The sequence below is a fragment of the Equus asinus genome, chromosome 20, assembly GCF_041296235.1.
Source record: "Equus asinus isolate D_3611 breed Donkey chromosome 20, EquAss-T2T_v2, whole genome shotgun sequence".
NCBI lineage: Eukaryota > Metazoa > Chordata > Mammalia > Perissodactyla > Equidae > Equus > Equus asinus.
Window position 1 is genome coordinate 91,649,879 of NC_091809.1, and position 23,421 is coordinate 91,673,299.

The 23,421-nt window shown below is 44.8% G+C and overlaps 1 protein-coding gene across 43 annotated transcripts in view; it reads left to right on the forward strand.

The window, feature by feature from the left end:
* The window catches only part of PPFIBP2 (PPFIA binding protein 2), a 147,587-nt gene that overhangs the window by 105,658 nt on the left and 18,508 nt on the right, over positions 1 to 23,421 (forward strand). For 23 of the 43 annotated variants that reach the window (XR_011495869.1, XR_011495870.1, XM_070490962.1 and 20 more), the window contains 11 exons: positions 1,090 to 1,201; positions 3,621 to 3,682; positions 4,840 to 4,915; positions 6,009 to 6,112; positions 7,946 to 8,013; positions 9,641 to 9,698; positions 10,749 to 10,790; positions 13,727 to 13,865; positions 15,073 to 15,105; positions 15,528 to 15,669; positions 16,303 to 16,431. Coding sequence is in view for 41 of the 43 variants with exons in the window: in XM_070490962.1 (XP_070347063.1) it covers positions 1,090 to 1,201; positions 3,621 to 3,682; positions 4,840 to 4,915; positions 6,009 to 6,112; positions 7,946 to 8,013; positions 9,641 to 9,698; positions 10,749 to 10,790; positions 13,727 to 13,865; positions 15,073 to 15,105; positions 15,528 to 15,669; positions 16,303 to 16,431 (965 nt within the window). In the remaining 2 variants the exon portion in view is untranslated. The remainder of the gene's footprint in view (positions 1 to 1,089; positions 1,202 to 3,620; positions 3,683 to 4,839; positions 4,916 to 6,008; positions 6,113 to 7,945; positions 8,014 to 9,640; positions 9,699 to 10,748; positions 10,791 to 13,726; positions 13,866 to 15,072; positions 15,106 to 15,527; positions 15,670 to 16,302; positions 16,432 to 23,421) is intronic. The other 20 variants (XM_070490963.1, XM_070490967.1, XM_070490973.1 and 17 more) reach the window with 3 other exon arrangements.

Here is a 23,421-nt window from a genome sequence, read left to right on the forward strand (position 1 = left end):
GACTAGCTCATTATCTATAAGGGAAGAAGGAGTAGATGAGAGCAGCAGTAGTAGTACCATTTATTGAGCACTTACTACCTAGCAAACACTAGGCTAAGTTGTTTGTGATCATTATCTTATTTAATCCTCACTACAGCGCCATGAGGTAAATGCTATTTTTCCCATTTTATACATGATCCAAGACTCAGAAGTGTTAATTCACTTTCCCAAGGTCACCCAACTTTGACCCCAAAGCCAGTGTGCCTTTTGGGATGGCACCTCCACAGTTCTGATCTTCTAATGACTATGGGAAGGGATGGACAACCATGCCTGTTATGTGTGAAATTTAACTGTTGTACTTAGTAGAGATGTGGGAACCACCCAATGCAGCTCCCCATGTGTGTACATATATGAATGTGTGTATGCACTTCTGTGGCTGTATTTACATGCTTTATTTATAAAAGTATGTATGCTCAACCCATCTGAATGTTTGCATGTAATTACATGTGGGTGAGGGTTCACAGGTCCCTGGAGGTTGGGCAGAGGCAGTGACTATGCATAAAGGGTGGGAGAGTGTTTGAGGCAGGGGACTCTTGGCTCACTCTGTTTATTGGTGGTGATTTGATTTCCACTGTGTTTCCTGTATGGGGTGGAAAAATGAAAGATACAGACGCTTGTTACAAGTGTGCACACATGCCATTGCAGGAATATCTTGGGAGAAGGAAGACCATGCCCAGAAAGAGAATATCCATCTTTGGATCAAGGGCAGCCCTCCCATTGTGTGAGGAGCACACAATTCCAGCTCCTCGGATCTCAGTGGTGTTTGGGCTTCAGAGATCAGGGCAGGGAAATAGCCTGGTCAAGTAAGAGGATGCAGGAGAAAAAGCAGGTGGATGGCCAGCGCCATGGGCAGGTCCAGATTGGCCAGGAAGAGTGAGTTCATTCGGCAGAGCTCCACCTTGTGGAGAGGGTAGTGAGCACCTCTGACTGCTGACCTCTGGCACCTCTGCTGCTAACTTCCTAACATGTCCTAGGACTCGTTGGTCCTGGGCTCTGATTTGAAGCACTTTATCATGGTCTGTTAGTAGGGATCCTCTGTTGTTCTTCCAGGCTGAGGTAGCCCAGCTTCAAGAGCAGGTGGCCCTGAAGGATGCAGAAATTGAGCGTCTGCACAGCCAGCTCTCCCGGACTGCAGCTCTCCACAGCAACCATGCAGAAAAAGGTACCTAGCTTGACTGTGACAGAATGTAGTGGCCCCTGGGCCCTCTCTTCTGTGTGTCTATGATTGAGTATGCGTATGCCGGTGTGAGTAGGCATGCTAATGTGCATGTACATGTGTATGCATGTGAACATGTCCAAGTGAATGGATGCATGCATGTGTGTGCGTGAATGGCCCATAAAGCACAGCTCTATTGCGGAATCATTGCCATGAACCCCTGCCCTGTCCAGAAGACAGCTCCGAAGGCTTTTCTCGGATGCAGTCTGATCATTGAAACTCTGTGCAGCCACCTCTGGAGTTTTTACTCTTTCACTTGATTGAAAGGATTTGTTTTTGTGTCATCACTAAAGGGGAGGCTGTGGCAATTCATTCAGTCATTTAATGGATCCCTGCCTGATTCTCGTATAAGGCCCTAAGGTTACAGAAACAAGTCAGTTATTTCTCATTCTTTGAATCTCAACTTAAATGTTACCTCTCAGAAAGACCTTTCCTGGCTACCCTACCTCAAGTAGGTGCCCCCAATCCTATTTTTCTCTAACTGAGCACTCTTTGTTTCCTTCATAGCACTTTTTATAATTTATCTGTGTTATATTTGGGGAGATCTCTTTGAACAGACTGCTGACCTCACTCTGGGTCAGGAACTGTGTCTGTCTTGTTTAAGACCATATCCGCAGAGCCTAGCACAGTGTTTGGCACATGATAGGCTCCTAAGAAGTATTTATTGAATACATGAAAAAATAGTGAATGGTCCTTGAGGAGTTCCAGTCTTGCTGATTAAAAATAGAGGATAAATCCTCAAATACTCTTAACACATATTTAATATTTACAGCTATTTGCCTTGTATACAAAATGATGACACACCTTCTAACTTCTCCTCTTACCACCAGGCTGCAGAGCTGGGGGAGATTATGTTGCCTTGTGGGTTGGCCCCACTACTGAGTCTTGCCTTCGCTTCAGCACTGCTTAGCTTGGATGCCTGACTCAGATGGCAAACCATATAGCCATGAAACAATGGCTTAAGCTGGAGATGGAAATTAGTGACCAATATTCTCATCCATCGCTCAGCCTTTCTCAGTGTCTTTCTAGGTCATTGAGTGTGTCATCTACCTTCCAGGGCCTAATGTGGAAGTTGGGTCTCCCTAAGATACTCTAGCCTCTCTGTGCCAGAGAGCACTCCAGGCCATGACTTCTGGGCCAGGCAGACTTCCCACAGCACCCCATGCTTCCTTACAGTCTAAGCCTTCCAGGCTCTATGCCATTCTATCATCAGACATCTCTTGAGCTGTTTTTTGTTTGTTTGGGTTTTTTTTTTTTTTGTCATTTGCTGCTCAGTTGGGTCTTGCCCAAAGCATCAAGGTTTGCCAGTCTTCATCTGGAGCTTACGGCTTTCCCCTAACCCCAAACTGGGCTGCAGAGCTGATCCGTGCTTTCCTCTGAAAATGAATCCCTACAACTATTCACACAAAGCCTATAAATCTGTTCTTCCTATTCTTGTTGGATGTGGCAAGCATCCGAAAAGGAAATGGGGTGCCTATACTTCTGTTCCCTTTTCTCCTGTACTTTTTTATCGAGGCATCTTATTCTCTTTTTGCAATACCCAATTTGGGGATGGGTGTAGGTCCTTTTGGGAAAACTTAACTATGTGCCAATTTCTAGACCTACAAATATTTGGTAGAATGACCTCCAGCTCCTTTCAGCATTGGCCTTTGACCTGACTCACTAGACTAGTTTGGGAAGAAGTCAAGAGAGTCCTTGTTGAGTCTAAAGTGAGAGAATGCCATGTGTTGTTCACCACAGACTGACACAGATCCCTCATCCCATAGGGAAGTTCTTTAGGTTTATGATGAAATAAGATTGTTTTCCTTAACCGTAGGGCTTGTTTTAATATATTTATAGATGCATCTAAAGATTTGTTAGTCAATTCTGACTATACCTCTAAATTAGGCCAAGCATCCAACCCTTTTACATAGTCACTTTTCCAGTCTGTGTTCAGCTGTAGACTTTTTTCCCCTTATTTTAAATTCTCCTCTGCTACAATCCATGGGACTTTATGATTTTCCCTAAAACTAGTTAGCAGCCCAGGTATATGCCTACTCAAGTTATAAAGGATGAATGTTTGTTTTCATGTGAGCTGTTGGTTGTGAAATATTTGGGGGTTTTTCTGTGTCACTTTTGAGCAAATGGCATTTTGATTTTTCCCACAAATGTCTATAAAGAGAAGGCAAAATATTAGGTCCCTTCATTGGGTATTCCAACAAATATTTCATGAGACTGACTCTATGTCAGACACCATCATGGGTTCTTTAAAGACATAAAGGAGACCATGTCAATTTATTCACATGGAAAGTCTTCACATCTTAGCATGTGGGGATAGTTGTCTGCATTTATGTAAGTGATTCTTTCTACACCTAAATTCTTTTAGACCAAGAAATTCAACGTCTGAAAATGGGAATGGAAACTTTGCTTGTTGCCAATGAAGATAAGGTAAGACGGTCATTGGGCAGCCCTGTCCTTTCCCTGCTGACATCCTTGGCTCTGTTTGGTCCCTGCTTGTCTCTGATATTTTGGACAGGGCCATGCCCATCAGGCCACTGGCTCAGGGATGTGTCAGAAGAACAGCCTTTGTCTACCAGAGACTTGGCTCAGCCACTTGTTCTTGGCTTTGATGCCTGGGAACTTTGCCTAAATGGAATCTCCCAAAGGCAAATTAAGGCTGTGCCCGTCTGTGCTGGTGTGAGGAAAAAAATACCACTGTGGTTACTGCCAATGTCATAGCTGCTGCTTAGACTCCTGGAAAAACTCAAGAACAGTCCACCAATCTCCCAAGTGCACGATCTAGTGATAGACCCATCATAGGGACACTGGGCAGCATGCAGTGTTTCAGTTTACTGTGTCTTCATATATTCTTTGCATAATTGACATTCTTCCTGCATAATCATAAAACAGCTGCCTCTGTGACTATAGAGCACCTCATATCAACTGTGAGGATCACAACCCTGCATTTTAATTGGGGAAACTGAGACTCAAAGTGCTTAAGTAATTTTGCCCAAGGTTGGGTGACAGTAGATGACAGGGCCAAGATTCACACCTAACTTTGTCTAACGTGAAAATCTGTGTGGCCTCCCAAGTCCCTAGGCCTTTGCTAAAGGAAATAATCCCCTCTAGGAATTTCCTCTGTTGTAGAAGGAACCTCAGACTCCTAAGGAACAGGTGAGGATATTGCAATATGTACAACAGCTTTATCTGAGTCTTTTTATGAGTGTAGCTCCAGAGGGCAACGCCCAGATCAGGAGGCAAATTTCAATGGCTACCTCAGGAGCGTAGGGAGACAGTGAGTTTCCTCCTTCTGGAAATGTGTAAGCCCCTTGAAGGCAACGTCCAGCAGGGATTGTTTTATGGCTGAGAGCTGGACTGATAGCCTTCAGGTAGATGCAAGAGTGCTGCCTGCAGCTGCCTAGGAAGCAGACCACTGAGAACCCAGGCTCCAGGAAGGGGCCTGGACACTGTGTTTCCTTTTGGAACACTCCATTGTTCCACACAGCATTTCTTCTCACTGTGCCCAGAACATAGCCTGGGCCCCAAAATGAAATCACCTGAGGTGGCAGTGGTGGTGTTGACATATGCTTCTCGCACTGTGACAGGACCGTCGGATAGAGGAACTTACAGGGCTGTTAAACCAGTACCGAAGGGTGAAGGAGATTGTGATGGTAACTCAAGGTAAGAGCAAGGGGGAGCCTACCATTTTCTCCCAAAGACATTCATTCCATCTGCTGTATTAAATCTAGGGGCAGTCCTGCCGGAAGATTCTTCATCTTCGTTTGGAGAAGATTCTCTGCTGGAGAATGGAGCTGGTTAGACTGTTCTGGATAGTGGCAAATTGGCAGCTGTTGATTTCCAAAAATTTTAAATGGCAGGCAGTTCAGAACTCCCAGGGACTATCCAGATCACCAAGAAAATAAAGCCTTCAACTTGAGCCCTTGGGAATCCCTACCCTTGAAGATTTTCTCTGTATCTTCCCAGGAAAGCCCTCAGATTCAGTCAGTGTGGTCAAACCTGGATTGCAAATCAGTTCAGTACCCTCATTGGGGATTAGATCTTGTCTGCCTCCCAGAGAATCTACAAGCTCCCCCAGTAGGTTCCAAGTGCTTTGGGATCTTCTTGGAGTCTCTGGGTACCTGGGTCCCCACAGGAAGTCACAGGGCAGGGAGAACTGTATGTGTTTATGTCTGCTGCCCAGACTGGATGCAACACGCATGCAGCGTTAGTCTTATGGGCCTGGTGGGGCATATGCCAGGCTGCCTGCCTTGTTCAGGCCATTGACCTAGGCTCTCATCACAGATTCCGGGAAGCAGATGTTACATGGGAGAGGGCTGCTTTGAGGGTATTCAGCAATCTCTGATTTCTGGCTTCTGGCTGAGTTTCTGCCTCATCTTGGGGAGAAGCGGAGTCCCAGCCTGGGTTATGACTGACTGGTCGGCACCCAGGGCCACTTCTGGCCTCACACACCCACATTGCAGCAATGTTTTCTCTAATCCTTTGGGTCAAGTTGGAGCCTGATTGCCTGTGGCCAAGGAATGAGAAGGTTGGAGAGGAATACTAGGGGGTACCGTCTCTCTGTTCCACATGAGCTTTCACCTTGAGATGACCCTTAAGGCAGTCCCTGCTCCACTGCCCTGAAAAATGTTCCGAATTACACTCTTAATGTCCCTTTTGTGTTTTTTTGGGAAACAATGTTAGGGTTTTGTGGTACAATTACAGGTTTCTAAACAAATCATATGGTGGTGATCATCCTCTGCATTGATGCTTTCAGGGCCTTCAGAAAGAACTCTCTCAATCAATGAGGAAGAACTGGAAGGAAGTTTCAGAAAGTGGAACACTGCAAATAAAGGCCCTGAAGACTTATTTAAGCCAGAGGTGCTGTTTCCATCCATGCTGTGGGGTTTCAGGAGGCCCTAGGAGCTTATGCTGAGGCTGAGGGAGAATCTCGCAGGTACCTGTCAGGTATAAATCTTGACAGGTGAAAAGTTAAATCAATAGAGTTGCCCCAGAGGCCTTGGGGAGAGAATTGAGGTGGAAAGGGCCTGTCATCTGGTCGACAAGGACAGCATAGTGGATACTGGCCTTTCAAGGATAGGAATTTTCTTTTTTAATACAGTTGCTTATTTTTTTTTTTTTTGTCTTTCCTCTCTGGAAGGTAAGCACAGACCAAAGGTGGTGTTCGTTTTTTTACCACTATTTCTGCAGGGTCTGCAATAATGCCTGATTCCCAGTAGAATTCAACAAATATTTGCTGAATGAATGAGTGTGTCTTCCTCAATTAGAGAGAGCACTGCGGCTCTTGAAGTGGTCCACGCCTAGTTCTCAGACATCCCCTCCAGCCGCTGTAACCAGCATACAGATTTTCTTTCTCTTTTGCTTGTTTAAAATTTGATCCTATTATTTGCATCTCTCTGGACATAGGCTAGATACTAATAGCAAATAAACTCATAGATACAGATCTAACGTGGAGAAGGGGCTTCAGCCCAGAATCTAAAAGGTTTGTGAAACTCCAGAATGGTCAAACTGAAAAGGATCTTTGTGGTCCAGCTCAACCTTTTTAATTAAGGGGAGAGAAAAAGTGTCACCAAGTGACCCCGTTATCACATCAGAACAAGCATTCCAGATTGCTCACAATAATAAAATAGCAGTAACTGACGCTCGGTACCTCTGCGTGGGCGCTGTGATGAGCACTGTTCATAGCTCACTTCGTTTACACCTCATGACACCCCATTGGGATCCTTATTTTATTGTGGTGAAGCTGAGGCTCAGAGAGGGTAAGTAATCTGCTCTTGGTCACGTAGCAAGTGGATAGCAGAACCTGGAATTCAACACAGGTCTATCTGACCAAAAAGCCCAGGCTTTTAACAACTGTATTATAATGCCAGGGTTCTTCCTGTAGTGGCCCAAAAAGGTACTGGGCTCTAGAGAAAAGAGGTGGTCTTTGCAGTTAGTGCAGCGCTGAAGACACCAGACTGTGTCCTTATATACCACCATTAGCTCGTGTTCACTCCGCCTGTAATGCTCTTGCCTTTCTTGCCTTTTTGCCAAGCCCTTCTCATTCCTCAAGATTCAGCTCGAGTGCTCTCCCCTCTGAAGCCTTCCTAACCTTCCCACCAATGAGAAGTATTCTCTCTCCCCTGTATCCCCATATTATGTTCTAGGTATCAGTGCCATAGCACATGTTACATTGATCTTTTATCCTAATTAATTTATCTGCCTCCCTGGTGTGGGAAGTGCTTGCTCCAGACCTAGCACAGAACCTGGCAGGCAGTAGATTTTGCTCCTGTTTGTTGAGTGACTATGTCAATCGCAGTGTTGCTCATTGCAAACTACTCTGGCTAACCTACGCTAAAAAAGAAGGTTTTTGAAAGTGTGTGCAGTTGCTCACTGAATGAAAGGCAAGCTGAAGAACCAAGCTCAGAAAGGGTAGGGGCGGCCAGAGCCCCAGGGACTCCGGTCTCAGGGCTCTACTTCCAGGATGTGAACATAGGCCCAAGAAGGAGAGACAGGTTGGCCCAGGTTGTTCACTATGCCCACCTCCTTGGCATCTTGAAAGAGCAAACCACCTGTATTGACATAGCCACCGTGACTGTACCCAGGGGCAGAAATGTAACTCCTCAAGAGGAATCGTCCAAAGAAGGGGAAAGGATGTGGGGGGTCTCCACACAGTAACCGTCTTCTACAGTGACTCCTTTGTTTCTGGTGCAGATGCCTCCAAGATGTAGTTCTCCCACAGTGGGGCCACCTCCACTACCGCAGAAATCACTGGAAACCAGGTAGGAGGCCCGAGCATTTCCCTGGAGCCACTGTGCCCTCAGGCTCCTCTCGGGGTCCTGACATGGCAGGGACTGGCCGTGTGTGGTGAGCATGGCCACCATGTCCTGCGCACACCCACCCTTCCATTGTCAGGGCATCACTCCAGGCCCCAGCAGTGACCACAGTGGGGCCCAAACCATGGAGCACTCATGAACCATGCCTACCTTCCCTGGCCGCAGAGTCCCTTCCAGGGACCCAGGCTGAAGGTCTGGGTCATAGTCACTGAGAAGAGATCTAGCCAGAGGTTGGAGCCTCAAAGTAGAGGTGGCTGCAACGTGTCTGTGCCCTCCAGTGGCTCCTTGGAGCTGAGAGCATCCTGTGCCGTGTGTCTGTTGTTTCTCTCAGCCTCTCTGGAAGGAGGCTTCCTGGTCTCAGGGTGATTCTAGCCCTGTGACAATCCAGGCCATCTAAGGGGAGTCATCTCTCCTACAGGGAAGTTGGACCATTTGTGTTGGGGAGGCTTCACACGGCAATGAACTTATAATGGGCCGGCCTATGGAGTCATTTGGCTGCCACTGGTTCCCTCTAAAATGAACCTATTTCTAGTTCCCTATGTCAGTATTTTCAAACTCATTTCCAAGGTAGGCCCCCTGTAATGGAGATATGGAGGCTCCACCGCCAGGAACAGGCTGCCTTTCAGCCAGGGTGTCTGAAAAAGATGGTCATAAGCATGATGGAAGCTTCCCCAGAATAGTGCTGAGTCTCTAGAGCTCCTACACTCTCAGAACCCCACTTTCCAGAGAGCCATTGTTCCCCTGAGCCTTTAGCCCTAGAGAAGTATGGCAGTGTACAAGAGAACACTTGCCCAGTTAATTTTGTAGAATAAGAAATTTGGTTTACGCGTTCACTCAGGAGGAAGTCAACATTGAGTAACTCATACTGACCAGACTCACAAGAGACTAATGTACTACCAGATACTGATTTATTCGTATAAACTGAGAAATATCACTGCCAAGGAGACTTATCGCAAGGTAACCCTTGTGACCACTGGTGATATTGTCTGTTCTCTATCTAATTGGTGCCCTTCTCTGCAAAACAGCCCATGAGAAAGTAAATCCCTCTGAGCAGATTAGTCAGGGCGTACAGAGCCAGAGCAGAGGGTTGGAGAATCCTCGCAGGTGATGCTTTGGAGCTGTGGAGGCTGATGTGCTCGTCTCCACTCTGAGGTGGCGCAGCTCCCTCCTCCCTGGATTACTCTTAGGCTCACAGACAAGGCAGTGTTGGCACCTTTCCTCTCTTTTGACTGCGAGTCTTCTTTTACGACCACACAACAGTCAGCTCCCACTGAGGCTCGAATTGAGTGTATTCTAGATTTTCAAGGAATGCCAAGGACTTCTGATTTGGAATTAAGTGATGCTCTCATGCCCTCGCCAACACATTGTCAGACCAGACTATTCCCCCAAGATGCGCCAGCCTCATCTCATGTGTAACAGTTATGAGGAGAGTGTGGTTTTTTTCCTGACCTTGACCCTAAGCCCACTTAAGAGACTCCTGGTTAAACATTTGGAATAAACTCTGCATGAACGATAGATACCATATACCTCCTTTCTAGTAACTGTTTCTTCACTTTCTTTTGTGTTTTTCCAGGGCTCAGAAAAAACTCTCTTGTAGTCTAGAAGACCTGAGAAGTGAATCTGTGGATAAGGTCAGCCCATGTCTATCCGTAAAGATTACCGAGTTACTTCTTTGTGCCCAGCAGTGCTGAGATATACAGGAGAGGTCCTGCTCCCTACTTTGTAGAGGGTTTTATAAAGTTGATGGGGAGGCAGGAATTACATGAAGATTTTGAGAAAACCAGTCAGGTGCAGCCCAAGGCATCCCAGAGCAGGGCAAGTCAGGAAATGCTGCCTGGAGCTGGCAAGAGAAGATGGTGAGGCAGGCACAGGCAGGTTTGGGAAGTGGTGGGGAGCAGGAAGAGGTAAGTTCAGAGCCAGGAATCAGTTCAAGCCTGAGAGGGTCTTGAATACCGGCCCTGTATCCCCAGAGCACTGGGAAGCCTTGCAGAGATTTTGAATGAGGAAGTAATGTGGATACAGGAGATGATCACAGGAGCGAGTTATGGAATGATTTACAGGATGGAGAGAGGAAGCTTTTTTGAGAGTCTAGAAAGATATGAGGAGGGCTTTGTCGCCACTTATAGGGGGTAGCCATTGATCAATGGCTGCCTCAGGCCTAACACACGAAGACAGCACATAAATAGAGGCACAAAAAATATCCTGTGCCCATGGCCTGGAGTGACAGCAATGACTACAAGAGCAGTCAATACCCCCGTGCTGGAGGGAGGGTCGCAGGGTCTTGAGCGAGGTCGTTGGAGACCAAGGAGTCCCGCCCTGACAGAGCCCCTTCACTGAGACCTGCGGCACAGTCTCTGGTCTCTAGCAGTGCACCAGCCCTCATGATACAATGGAACACCATAAAGGCTGGAGCCGGCAGAGCCACGGGCCCATTCAGTGTCTTTGCTCCCATCGTCACGTGCCTCTTGCTCCCCCCATTAGACTGCTGGCAGCTGCCCTGGGCATCCGTCCATGATGTGGGCTGTGTTTCCTTCATGGATATTGGTTCCCTGGCATAAAGATGGGGAGGGAGGGGATGAGCCTTGTAGATTTAAGCAGGCAGGGGGTCCTGAGTTGTTGTTTGTGACTAACACAGGTCTCTTTCTCTCCACATAATTGACATCCTTCTTGCCATTCCACAGTCTGTCGATGGGAACCAACTCTCCCCAGTGGTAGAACCCAAGGTATATTACCTGCATGTCCCTGTCACGTATTTCTGGTTGCATTGTTTGCTAGAGTGTTTTCATTTGATGAGTTAGAGCTTTTGTACCTTTAAAATACGTTAACTGTAGGGGGTAAGACAGCAAGAGGAAAGACAAAACTTCTTCTCCCATTTTCTTCACATGTGCACCCAGCTGTGTAATGTGCTTTCACCTCCATTATCTGTGGGGTAGGATTTATTCTTATCTCCTCCATTTTATAGGCTCAGAGAAATTCATCTTTAACAAGGCAGTGTAGATCTGATTGCTGGGAAGGGGGATATTATGATCTCAGCATACAATTAGAGGAATATGACAGCTCTCATCCTTTCTGTGCTGATGTGTTGTGGTTAAAAAACACGGGAGTGCACTCAGCCACAGGTGCAAGAATCTTTCTGCAGCGTCCCTAACGTTGGTGTCCGGCCCTTGCTTTGTGGGCCTGAGAGCTCGTTCCATTGTAAGATACCCCCTGTATTCTTTTCCACCTCTGTCTATTCGATACGTCTCTGGACTTCCCTAAAATGTACATCTGCTGATCCTGGCTCTCCCTCGGGAGCCCATGCAATAAGTCAGTCTGCCCTGCTCCTCCCAGCTCTAGAATTTAAGTTTCTCTGGCCCTCTCTGAGTTAAACATCCTCTTCTCATGTGCACAGATCACAAGCCTTTACAGTTTCTATCCAGGGTCCTTAGGATCAGCACTGGTTTCTCAATGTCTCCTCTAACTTGTGCCCTGGACCACACTTGAATGTGACATTCTAGATGGGGTCTGACCTGTGCCTTCCTTCATCTGGGGACTGCTCTTGTAGTCATTGCTGTCACTCCAGGCCCTGGGCACAGGATATTTTTTGTGCCTCTATTTATGTGCTGTCCTCGTGTGTTAGGCCCGAGGCAGGAATTGTTGTTCCCTATTTAGAAACAATAATACAGAGGTTCTGAGAGGCTAAAGAGAAAGAGTTTTGCCTCAATCGGTCTGATGCAAAGCCTGTGCTGTTCCTACTCTGTTGTGCTGACTCTCTCTGTGCTAAGTTAGGGCAGCTGGGTCATCAGTTACATGCTGCTCTCTGGCTGGGGTTTCCATTTCCCTATAACCAGGCTTATTCTTCTTGGGGAAGCAGAAGCAGACCTGGATCCAAGCATTTCTGATTCCTCTGTGTCACGTCCTGACATTGCACGACCTTCTCCGGCAGTGAGTCCTTCCTTTCCAGCTTTTCTTCTGGGCTGAACAGAGCGAAGAGCCCTTTCTGTTGCCCTCAGTTCCTTCTGTTTTTCTGTTCTGTCTTTCTTACAGGTCTGGGCCACCTTTTGAAGCCCATCCTTGGATTAGGTACTGCCCTCTTTACATCTCAGCTCCTCAGCGAGCTTCCAGGGCAGCCCACTTCGGTGGCCTTGGTGGTCTCTGCCCTGTCTTAGGTGGGCATGTGGGATGACTCAACCGGAAATCTGTTTTTGAGAGCCCTTCCTCTCTGCCGTACTTCCTGTATAACATCGAATGTGGAGTCATGCCCTTCAGTCCTGTAGCTTTTTGAATGCTGCCTTCCCTACAGTCAGTGATTCCTGGGTCTGACTGTGCATCAGAGTAATCTGAAATGCTTGATAAAAATACAGACTCCCAGGGGGGCTGATTTGTAGGATCAGGTGGAACCTGGCAATTTATATGGTTTTTGTAAGTGTCCCAGGTGATTATGAAGCAGCTGGTGCATGGACTAGCATTTGGCATTCTTAGCCACATGTCTGATCAGGTCCAATCTTGACCTCATGAGTCATCATGAACTTAAAAACTGTGTAGTCTCCATCTTTCAAGGATCTGATTATTTCTACTTCACTAGCCAGTTTTTTCAGAATTCCTTGAGAATTTAGTCTACTTTTCCCATGTCTCTCCTTTCTGAGCTTAAGAGGGGGTTAGTACTCCGTGTTCAGCGAATGAGTTGGATTTCAAACAATTTCTAGGACAGGCATTTATAAACAAACTGAATTCAGAAATTTATTGGGCACTGGGCTCTTTACTAAATGAGACTTCAAAAGATACCTCAGTCACTGAAACCTCCTATGACTTTTTTGACTTGTCAGTTTTGAAATTGGTTTTGTCTTTCGTGTTACTTTTCCTCTGGGTCCAATCAAGTGATCCACAGTTGATTCCCTCGGTAATGTTACTTCAATTTCTCTCTTATTTTCACTCAAATGCATTCCACTGGGGTTGAGGGGCCATTATATCCTTCTTGACCGAGTAAGTGCAGTTCCTCTTCCCCTTTACATCGACTTCTTTCTTTGGGACCCTTTCACGTCCAGGGTCTGAGCACAGGGCCCCTTGCACTGCAAACTCTGATCCCAAGTTCCTAAGGGACCTCTGTGTGAGCATGTAGCTCTCTGGCCTGTTTCCTGTTGTCATCTCCCCAAGAGTGCGCATATCTTCTGAATTTGCCTTAACCTGATGTTTTTCAAAATAACTATTATCATAATCCATAAATAAAATTAATATATAATGTGTAATATTATATAATATAAATATGTAATGAAGCAATAGGTATAGTTTGATTAGAATTCTGATTTATATATTCAAAGAACTCAAAGGGTAGTTCATGGCTGTCAGTTCATTGGGCTTCTGAGCAGCAGGCTAAATGGCAGTGTCTTCCTTTGCAAGACGCCTCACTTCCTGCTTAGAGCTAGTTGCAGGCAGCTCTGGATTTAGGCTTGACTCTGTCCCTATCTCACCGTGTGGCCTTGGGGAAGTTTCTTCCTTTCTCGGAACTCTGGTCCCCTTTCCTGTCCTAGACTAAATGATCTTTGAGGTGTCTTTGAGTCAGCCTGAGTGAAAAATGGCTCTTGGAGAACAGGGAGTGCTTCCTGCATCCAAAGATTTCCTAACTAGGATGGGTCTGAGACTGACGGCTAATTCAGCATCTCTCTCTCTCCTCTTCCCATAGGACAGTCCTTTCCTGGTAGAGCAAAAATACCCCACATTACCTGGGAAGCTTTCAGGAGCCATGCCCAATGGAGAGGCTGCCAAATCTACTTCCACTGCCTCCCAGCCTGACCCGGCAGGGAGCAGCCTGCCGAAGCTGAGTGAGTGTCCAGGCCCCTGGGCTGGCAGCCCCGGAGCAGCAGCCTTAGCATTTCCGATTATTGCACAAGATCCCTGTGCCCACCACTGAGCCCACAATTGGAGAATGGTGGGGGTGGGGTAGATGGGACAAGTCGTCCCTCAGGGAGGTCCCGCTTTCAGAGATGATGGCTCACTGACTGGTGCTCTGTTTCCTTCAGTAAACGCTTTAGAGCCCCAGAAAACTAGGGTGTGTGCCCACCCTCATTTTTTTCCAGCTGCAAGTAGTCCACTCTATTTTTCCTTCTTTTTCAATTTCTCCTTTCTTGACCCCTTCCTGCCTTCCCATCATTCCTCTTTTCCCTCCTCTTTAGACACCCTGTTCCCTGCTTCCTGTCCCTCACTCTTCCTTCCTCTGTTGTCCTGATCCTCTCTCTCCTGTCTCTGCCTTCCTCTCTGCAGCCTCCCTATTACCAATAGGATGATATTATGCACTCTTCCAAGGGAGAGCATTTCCTTAGAGAAATGGAGGCAGTGGCCAGTGGGCAAGGATGTCAGTCCACAGGGATCCTTTTGGTGTTTAGGACTTGAAACCATGGAGGGTTTTGCTGCTTTTCATGTATCATAGGCTATCTTTTCTGAACAGCAGCAGACCAGTGTGGCCCAGGAAGGAATGTTCTGGTCCAGGCAAAGCTCTTCCTACCCCTGACTTCTCATCCCTGGCTCTTCCCTGTCCCAGCCCAGGTGTTGGCTTCTTCCCTTGGCCAGTTCTGCCTTTGGCTGCAGGAACTCCAGATAAGCCCTTGGATGAGTATGGAGAATGTCCTCGTGACACTCAGACTATGCACTTGCAGCAGCTTCAGACTATTCTAGTCTGATCTAAGTGAGCCCAGCACCCGCACAAGAGCTGCGTGTGGCCCAGTATATTCAGTCCCTGCTACTCTCCCTCCCTCTCCCTGCATGTGGATCCCTCAGCCTGCCAGGAAGTGGCACCAGGAGCATTTGGTCCCCTCACATGAGGCCTCCTCACTGCGCTGACCCTGTGGGCCGAGCTCAGTCACCTTTCCCTCTATCCTTCCTCGTGGGATTTTTTTTTCTTTCTGTTTGAGTTTTTCTCTCTTGCTCGATGACTCTTTTGTTTATTTCTTTGCTTCCCTATAACTCTGGTGGGCTGGACTTTGGCCTCTCTTGCTTCTTCATGTGGCTTCTCTGCTTCTTGGTTGGCTGGAGATCGCGGCCGGAGTGTCAGTGCCCCTGTATTAGGTACTGTACCCTTCCAGGTGAGGTGGAGAGTGAGAAAGCCCCTGCTTCCCTACCCTGACACCCTCCCCTCCCGAACAGTCAGCAGGTCCCCCTCCTGCCTGCATGTCCGCATCTCCCCTGGGGAAAAGAGAGCAAGCTCCTTGTTGGAGTTACCTACCAGTACTGGGACCCAAAACCCTTAGAATTCGAAAACATTAGCTCACCAAGATTTGAAACCTTAAGCTCACTGATTCCTCAGAGCCAGAACCTGGACAGTGCATGAGCCTCTACTGAGGTCCTGATGTAAAGTTCTGCCCTAAAGGCAGAGCTGGGCAGACTCCTCCCAACTCTCCCTGGAAGATGGCCTAGGCTTCCGGGAGAAGGTTTCTAGAGGGTGTGTCCCTTCCTCTCATTCACACATCATTACATTCTTTCAATCTCAGGAGACACAGAAAGTGGTTGGGACGACACTGCCATGGCCAATGACCTCTCATCCACGTCATCTGGTACTGAGTCGGGCCCCCAGTCTCCCCTGACACCAGATGGTAAACGGAGTCCCAAAGGCATCAAGAAATTCTGGGGAAAGTAAGTTGGTGGTGATGATCATAATTATATTCCTGGGAATTACTCTTCTTCTTGACTGGCCAAAGAGTCTGCGTAAACCCTTGTTCAATTAAATGTTGGGACAGCAGTGAAAACAAAGTTGTCATGTTTAGAGAGAAGAATTCAAGTTATTTTTTAGGGCCCAGAGAAGGAGAACTATGAAAGGCATCTATTAAATATAGCCTCTTGCCTTACATGTCATTCATTCCAGGCATCCATCCCACCCATCCCTCAGACCCTGAACACATTCTCTGCAGCTTACACCACATGTGCTTTAGGACAGACACATGGATGAGACCAAGTTCTTCCTTCTTAGGGGTCAGTCTGCGTCTTGAGAAATCTTTGAAGACTGGGGCCTCCTACCAGGCATCAGCCTTAACCTTGATGCCCATGGGGAGTAGGCAAAATCCTAGAGGCAGGATCTGGCCTCTGAGGCTTGGATCTGGCCAAGGAGCTTGTCTCAGGTCATGATCCTTGACCTCTGGGGAGGCACTAGGAGGCAGAGCCATCAAGAGTTCTAGGTCTGTCTTGCGTAGCCCTGTGTAGGAGGGGGTGCAGTGACTTCGTGCTTGCAGACTGTCCCCTGACAGTCTCCATGGATGCCTCTCCACACAGAATCCGAAGAACTCAGTCAGGAAATTTCAACACTGATGCACCCGGGATGGCAGAGTTTCGACGAGGTGGCCTCCGGGCAACCGCAGGGCCGCGACTCTCTAGGACCAGAGACTCCAAGGGTCAGAAAAGGTAAGGCTCCTTCCAGTCCATCTACAAAGATCTATATGAAATCCTGGCCAGGGTGGAGTGGGTACTAGCATCCAGAGATGGAAAGCAGGACCCCCTAGTGCAGAGCTTCTCAACCTTTCCCGTTTGACATGAGTAGGTACCATCGTGTTTGTAGGTACACTGAGGAAAAGACAAGAGGCTCCCTACAGCAGAGGTGGCTGGGGTGGAGGTGGACCCTCTGCCTTCTCTGAGGACCTCAGCAGCTCTGCACATCTCTATCATTCTCAGCAGTGCCTTTGCATGCTGGATTGAGAAGCTCTGGTGCAGCCACAGAACACAGATTCTGGAATGACAGACCTGTTCTTAAGGTCTCACCCACTTCCTAGCAGTGAGCCCTAAGCCAAGTTACCCAAGCTACATTAGTTCTCTATGCCCCAGTTTCCTCATTTGTGGAGTAGGGGGTCAAAAACAAGTACGTTGTAAAAGTTCTTATGAAGATTATATGAACTACTGCATGTGTAACCCCAACGGCAGCTGTCAGCCATTCAAGGTTCCCCTTCCTCCAGTATATTTGGGAAAGAGCATCCTCTCTCCTGCCTCTGCGTCAGTGCCCTCCTCAACACAGACCTCCACAGAAGGTGTCGCTGGAGCAGGCAGCACCTACTGTTGTACCTCATAATACATTGTACCAAACTTTCCTGAAGTGTGTTGACTGAAGAGGGTGCAAAGGGATGAAAATGGGAAGTTTCTCATGACAGTCTCATCATGTCCTAATGAAAAAGGATAAAAGAATTAAACTTTTCCAGAGATTGCCATGACGGGCACCCTCCATCCAGTTCCTAGTTTCAACCCCTTTCCTTAGATCTCCCTGTTCTGAGAAGAGCGTCTCCCTTCAGACCTGCCCAAGGCGAATCTTTACTTCTGTGTTTTGGAGAACTCCCTTTCCATGTCCTCTGGTCCCTTCGGATAATCCCTCCTGTACATCATCTCCAGCAGAATATCTCCTAAAGTCTCAGTCACTCAGCCAAGATCAGGCTTCTGGGGGCCTTCCTCAGGGTTGGATTGTGACATTTTAAATCTAACCAAACAGTGAAAAGTAAGGTTTCATTCTCTTAAATTTCATCCCTTTGAGATTGCCATACACCAGTGCCAAGTGCAGGTAATTGCTGAGCAAGATTTGCACAACTCAGATATTCTCAGAAACAATACGGTCTAGATCCCAACGAAGGAAGAAGAGTGTGTCCCTGGTGCATCTGTTGTTCACAGACCTGCACCGTGGAAGAGAGCACGTGGATGCACGCCCCCCTTCCCCACCCTGCCGCCCTCAGGTTTCTAGGCTTTGCCAGGTGCTCCCGTGTACACACACACACACACACAGCCTTTCTAGATCCGTCTGTGCTTTGATGGGTGTCCCCAGATCTATCCTCCAGATACCTTGCAGAGAAAGGTGAGGATGTGTAGACCTGTACCTGCACCTGCTCCCCGGGGATCAAGGAGTCAGTGTTCATTCTCCTCAGCACAAATGGAACTGCTCAGTAACTGTCAGCTTTCAGAGGCAAGAGAATCTAAGGACCAAGGCCTGAGAAGGCAGAGACCAACTCAGAGCCATTAGAAAGTGAGCCAAAGAAAGCTGACCTATATATTCTATGATAGCACTGTTCAAATTTACTTAGCAATTTTCAGAATTTCGACATTAATGTTTCTGATTTTTCCGAAATGAAAAAATAAAGCTTGAATAATTAATTTTTGTTCCGATTCTGGCTACTTCTTTGGGACTGATTCTTGAAGGGGAAAGATTGGTCAGTATAGAAGAACCTTTCTAAGACCCTTGGGCCTTTTTTCTCGGAGCAGGACTGCATGGTTAGGGAGCCCTTTACATTCTGCCAGTCATTCTGGCACCGGGTAGCCGACATCAGCAACTTTCTCTGCCAGATGGAAAAACTGCAGTTACAGCCACAGGGCTGCTTTGTTTAGACATCTTTGTGCTTTGTTACCCATGACAATGGATGATAAAGAGAATGAAAATGAAGAAGTCCTGAGGAGATTGTAATGTTTATCACAACAGTGCTTGTGGTAACAAAATGAGTTTGCTTGTGGAAAAGAAAGGCCTTTATATACTCTTAAGCAGAAATTTGACATAATTATATGCTGATGTCCTCTGGTGTTTATAATTTATAGATATTCAGATATAGCCTTAAGAAAATATTGTCACCAATATTCCTATAGCAAAAGTACTTTGTTATTGAAATTCTCCAGGCCCAATCCTCTTTTTTCCAATGAAACAGTTGTTTTTTAAATTTAACATTTGATAATGACATTTTGTAGGAACGAACTCTCAGGTTATAGACAAATGAATTTTATTGTCTTTTTTCCCCCACGTAAGGTTTTACTGATTTCTATTCCAGTCAGCACTGCTGTACAGCGAGTGCCTGTCACCCCCACAACCTTGTTCTTGGCATTAAGTCTTTATAGGTTTTCTTTGTTTAAACTTCCTCAGTTTTATAGACCTTCAAAAACTACATTTTTATTGTTAATTTAGTTTACATATGTTTGTCATTTTATTTCTTCTTTTGTGAATTGTCTTCATTTTTGCCCATCTTTATTTAGTTATTTAATGTCTTTCTTAAAAGTTTCTGTCTGTTCTCTATATGTTAAGATATGAAGCCATGTCTAATAATTGTGACAAGTTATTTTTTAAGTTGCAGTTTTACTTTGATATATGGAATTTTTAGATTTATGTATAATGAGATTCATCAACTTTTCCTGTGTAATTTCTTTCATTATTTTGTTTTACAAGTTTTCAATGATCTTTTTAAACTACAATTTTGAACTGTGAGTTTAAAAAAATAATGTTTTAAACTTTTTTTTGCTTTTGGTGAGGAAGATTCACTCGGAGCTAACATTTGTTGCCAAATTTCCTCTTTTTTTGCTGAGGAAGATTATCCCTGAGCTCACATCTGTACCCATTTTCCTCTATTTTGTATGTGGGGTGCCACCACAGCATGGCTTGAGAAATGGTGTAGGTCCACACCCAGGATCCGAACCTGTGAACCTGGGCCACCAAAGCAGAGCACACTGGACTTAAACGCTACGTCATGGGGCAGGGCCCTGTTTTAACTTTTAAAATCATCTATTTGGGGATTTATTTTGATATGTAATGGGAGTTCTGTTTGTTTCAAGAAAAAGCAGTGGATGTAATCTTTAAATCAGGCAGACACTAAAGCCACATGATGAGATCCCATCTTTGTTGGAGGGATTGTCAGAGTTGGTCTCCTGAGTGTATTTCCCTTGGGGGCTTTCTGAGAGTCTCCAATCAGACTGCTTCCCTGCCTCTGGCCCCTTTTTATTGCCTTTCTCCCATATTCATGGTCAGCATCACATTTATCATGAATGTAAGGAAGCTTAAGCTGCAAGGTCCCTTACTTGCATGGACCCCTTCCAGGGTCCAGAGAGGGTCCAATCAATGTGTTGACAAGGCATGTGTTTTGAAAATTTTTCATAAGTAAGGTATTTTTTGTTTCTTTATTTTCAATTATTTTATTGAGGTCATAAGGCTTTATAACATCACATAATTTCAGGTGTACATTATTGTTTATTAATTTCTGTATAGACTGCATTGTGCTCATCACCAAAGTCTAATTTTTACCTGTTACCATACATATGTGGCCCTTTACCTCTCTTGCTCACCCCCAAGCCCTTTCCCCTCTGGTAACCACTAATCTGTTCTCTTTATCCATGTGTTTGTTTATCTTGCACATATCAGTGAAATCATACCGTATTTGTCTTTCCCTGTCTTGCTTATTTCACTTAACATCAGACCCTCAAGGTCCATCCATGTTGCTGCAAATGGGACAGTTTTGTCTTTTTTATGGCTGAGTAGTATTCCATTGTATATATATATATACCACATCTTCTTTATCCATTCATCTGTAGAAGGGCACTTGGGTTGCTTCCACATCTTGGCTACTGTGAATAATGCTGTAACGAACATAGGGGTGCATAAATCTCTTTGAATTGTTGATTTCAAATTCTTTGGATAAATACCCAGTAGTGGGATAGCTGGATCATATGGTATTTCTATTTTTAGTTTTTTGAGAACTCTCCATACTGTTTCCATAGTGGCTGCGCCAGTTTGCATTCCCACCAGCAGTGTATGAGCATTCTCTTTTCTCCACATCCTCTCCAACAGCTGTTTTTTGTCTTGTTAATTACAGCCATTCTGACAGGTGTAAGGTGATATCTCATTATAGTTTTGATTTGTATTTCCCTAATAATTAGTGATGTTGAACATCTGTGCATGTGCCTATTGGCCATCTATATATCTTCTTGGGAAAAATGTGTGTTCATATCCTCTGCCCATTTTTTGATTGGGTTGTTTTTGTTGTTGTTGTTCAGTTGTGTGAGTTCTTTATATATATTATGGAGAATAACTCCTTGTTGGATATATGATTTGTAGATATTTTCTCCCAGTTGGTGGGTTGTCTTTTCATTTTGTTCATGGTTTCCTTTGCCTTGCAGAAGCTTTTTAGCCTGATGTAGTCCCATTTGTTTGTTTTTTCTTTTGTTTTCCATGTCTGAGTAGACACGGTATTTGAAAAGATGCTACTAAGACCGATGTCAAAGAATGTACTACTTATATTTTCTTCTAGGAGTTTTATGGTTTTAGGTCTTACATTCAAGTCTGTAATCTATTTTGAGTTACTTTTTGTATATGGTGTAAGTTAATGGTCTACGTTCATTCTTTTACATGTGGCTATCCAGTTTTCCCAACACCATTTATTGAAGAGAGTTTTCTTCTCCATTGTATGTTCTTGATTCCTTTGTCAAAGATTAGCTCTCCATAGATGTGTGGTTTCCTTTCTGGGCTTTCCATTCTGTTCCATTGATCTGTGTGCCTGTTTTTGTGCCAGTACTATGCTGTTCTGATTACTATAGCTTTGTTGTATATTTTGAAGTCAGGGATTGTGATGCCTCCAGCTTTGTTCTTTTTTCACAGGATTGCTTTGGCTATTCATAGTCTTTTGTTGTTCCATATAAATTTTGGATTCTTTGTTCTATGTCCGTGAAGAATGTCATTGGGACTCTGATTGGGATTGCATTGAATCTGTAGATTGCTTTAGGTAGTATAGACATTTTAACTATGTTTAGTCTTCGAATCCATGTGCATAGAATATCTTTCTGTTTTTTTCTGTCTTCTCCGATTTCTTTCACTGTCTCATAGTTTTCAGTGTATAGGTCTTTCACGTCCTTGATTACATTTATTCCTAGATATTTTATGTTGAGGTCCTTTCCTTCTATACCTATTTTATTCAGAGTTTTTATCATAAATGGGTGTTGGATCTTGTCAGATGCTTTCTCTGTAACTATCGAAATGATCATGTGATTTTTTATTCCTCATTTTGTTAATGTGGTGTATCACATTGATTGATTTTTTGATGTTGAACCATCCTTGCATCCCTGTTATAAATCCCACTTAATCATGGTGTATGATCCTTTTAATGCATTGCTGTAGTTGGTTTGCCAATATTTTGTTAAGGATTTTTGCATCTATTATTTTCATCAGCGATACTGGTCTGTAATTTTCCTTCTTTGTGTTGTCTTTGTCTGGTTTTGGTATCAGGCTGATGTTGGCCTCATAGAATGAATTAGGAAGCATTATGCTTTCTTCAATTTTTTGGAACAGTTTGAGAAGGATAGGTATTAAATCTTCTTTGAATGTTTGATAGAAATCTCCAGAGAAGCCATCTGGTCCTGGACTTGTATTTTTTAGTAGGTTGTTGATTACTGTTTCAATCCCTTTCCTTGTGATTAGTTTATTCAGATTCTCTATTTCTTCTTGATTCAGTTTTGGGAGGTTGTATAAGTCTAAGAATTTATCCATTTCTTCTAGGTTATCTAATTTGTTGGCATATAGTTTTTCAAAGTATTCTCTTATAATCCTATTTCTGTGGTATCTGTTGTAATTTCTCCTCTTTATTTCTAATTTTATTTATTTGAGCCTTCTCTCTTTTTTTCTTAGTGAGTCTGGCTGAGGGTTTGTTTATTTTGTTTATCTTCTCAAAGAACCAGCTGTTAGTTTCATTGATCCTTTCTACTGCTTTTTTTAGTCTCTATTTCATTTATTTCTGCTCTAATTTTTATTATTTTTCTCCTTCCGCTGACTTTGGGCTTGCTCTTCTTTTTCTCGTTCTCTTAGGTATAGTTTAAGATTACTTATTTGAGATTTTTCATGTTTGTTGAGGTGGGCCTATATTGCTATGAATTTCCCTCTTAGAACCACTTTTACTGCATCCCATAAGAGTTGGTTAAATAACACAACCAGTCTTAAGCCTGCTGACTCTTTACTCCAACTTTCCCTTGGTCTACACCTTCTCTTCTGTCATGTGATGTTGGAGTGGCCATGGTATTTTTAGGATCTGGCTAAGGAGAAATTGAGTTGGGGATCCATTTAGCTTTGGTTTAGTAGGATATGTGTATGTGGTTTGCAGCCACTTCATCTTTAGTTAAGTTTACTTAGGTTTAGTTAACTAGCTGTCTTATGTAAAAATGGCTTCCAGGATTACATGTATTTCCCAATGTGCCACTTTGCCCAGCATTGTGATACAAAGATGCAAAATCTGAGATCATGTCCCAGTATGAATGTGTCCCCTGGCACTCAGTATCAGCAGTATGGGGTAGTGGAAAAGAAACAACATTTGAAATGTACAAACCAGAAGCTAGTCTGTGGAAATTCTTTCCAGTCTTCAGATCTGTAAAATCCTAAGCAGATTTGGTTCTCTTGGATGCTTAATCAAAACAGAAGTTTTCCCTTGTCAGAAATACACTAACTAATGAAGTGTATACAATTATAAATCCACCATATATTCTCCCTCTACCACGGGAAAGGTGTATTTGATAAATCTCAGTTGCCACATTTTAACTGAAATTTGGAAAGATCTTTTGGTTCATGTCAATAAAACAAGTGGTTTGGCTGTACATGAAAGGTACCTTCTCTTTCATCTCTAAATTACT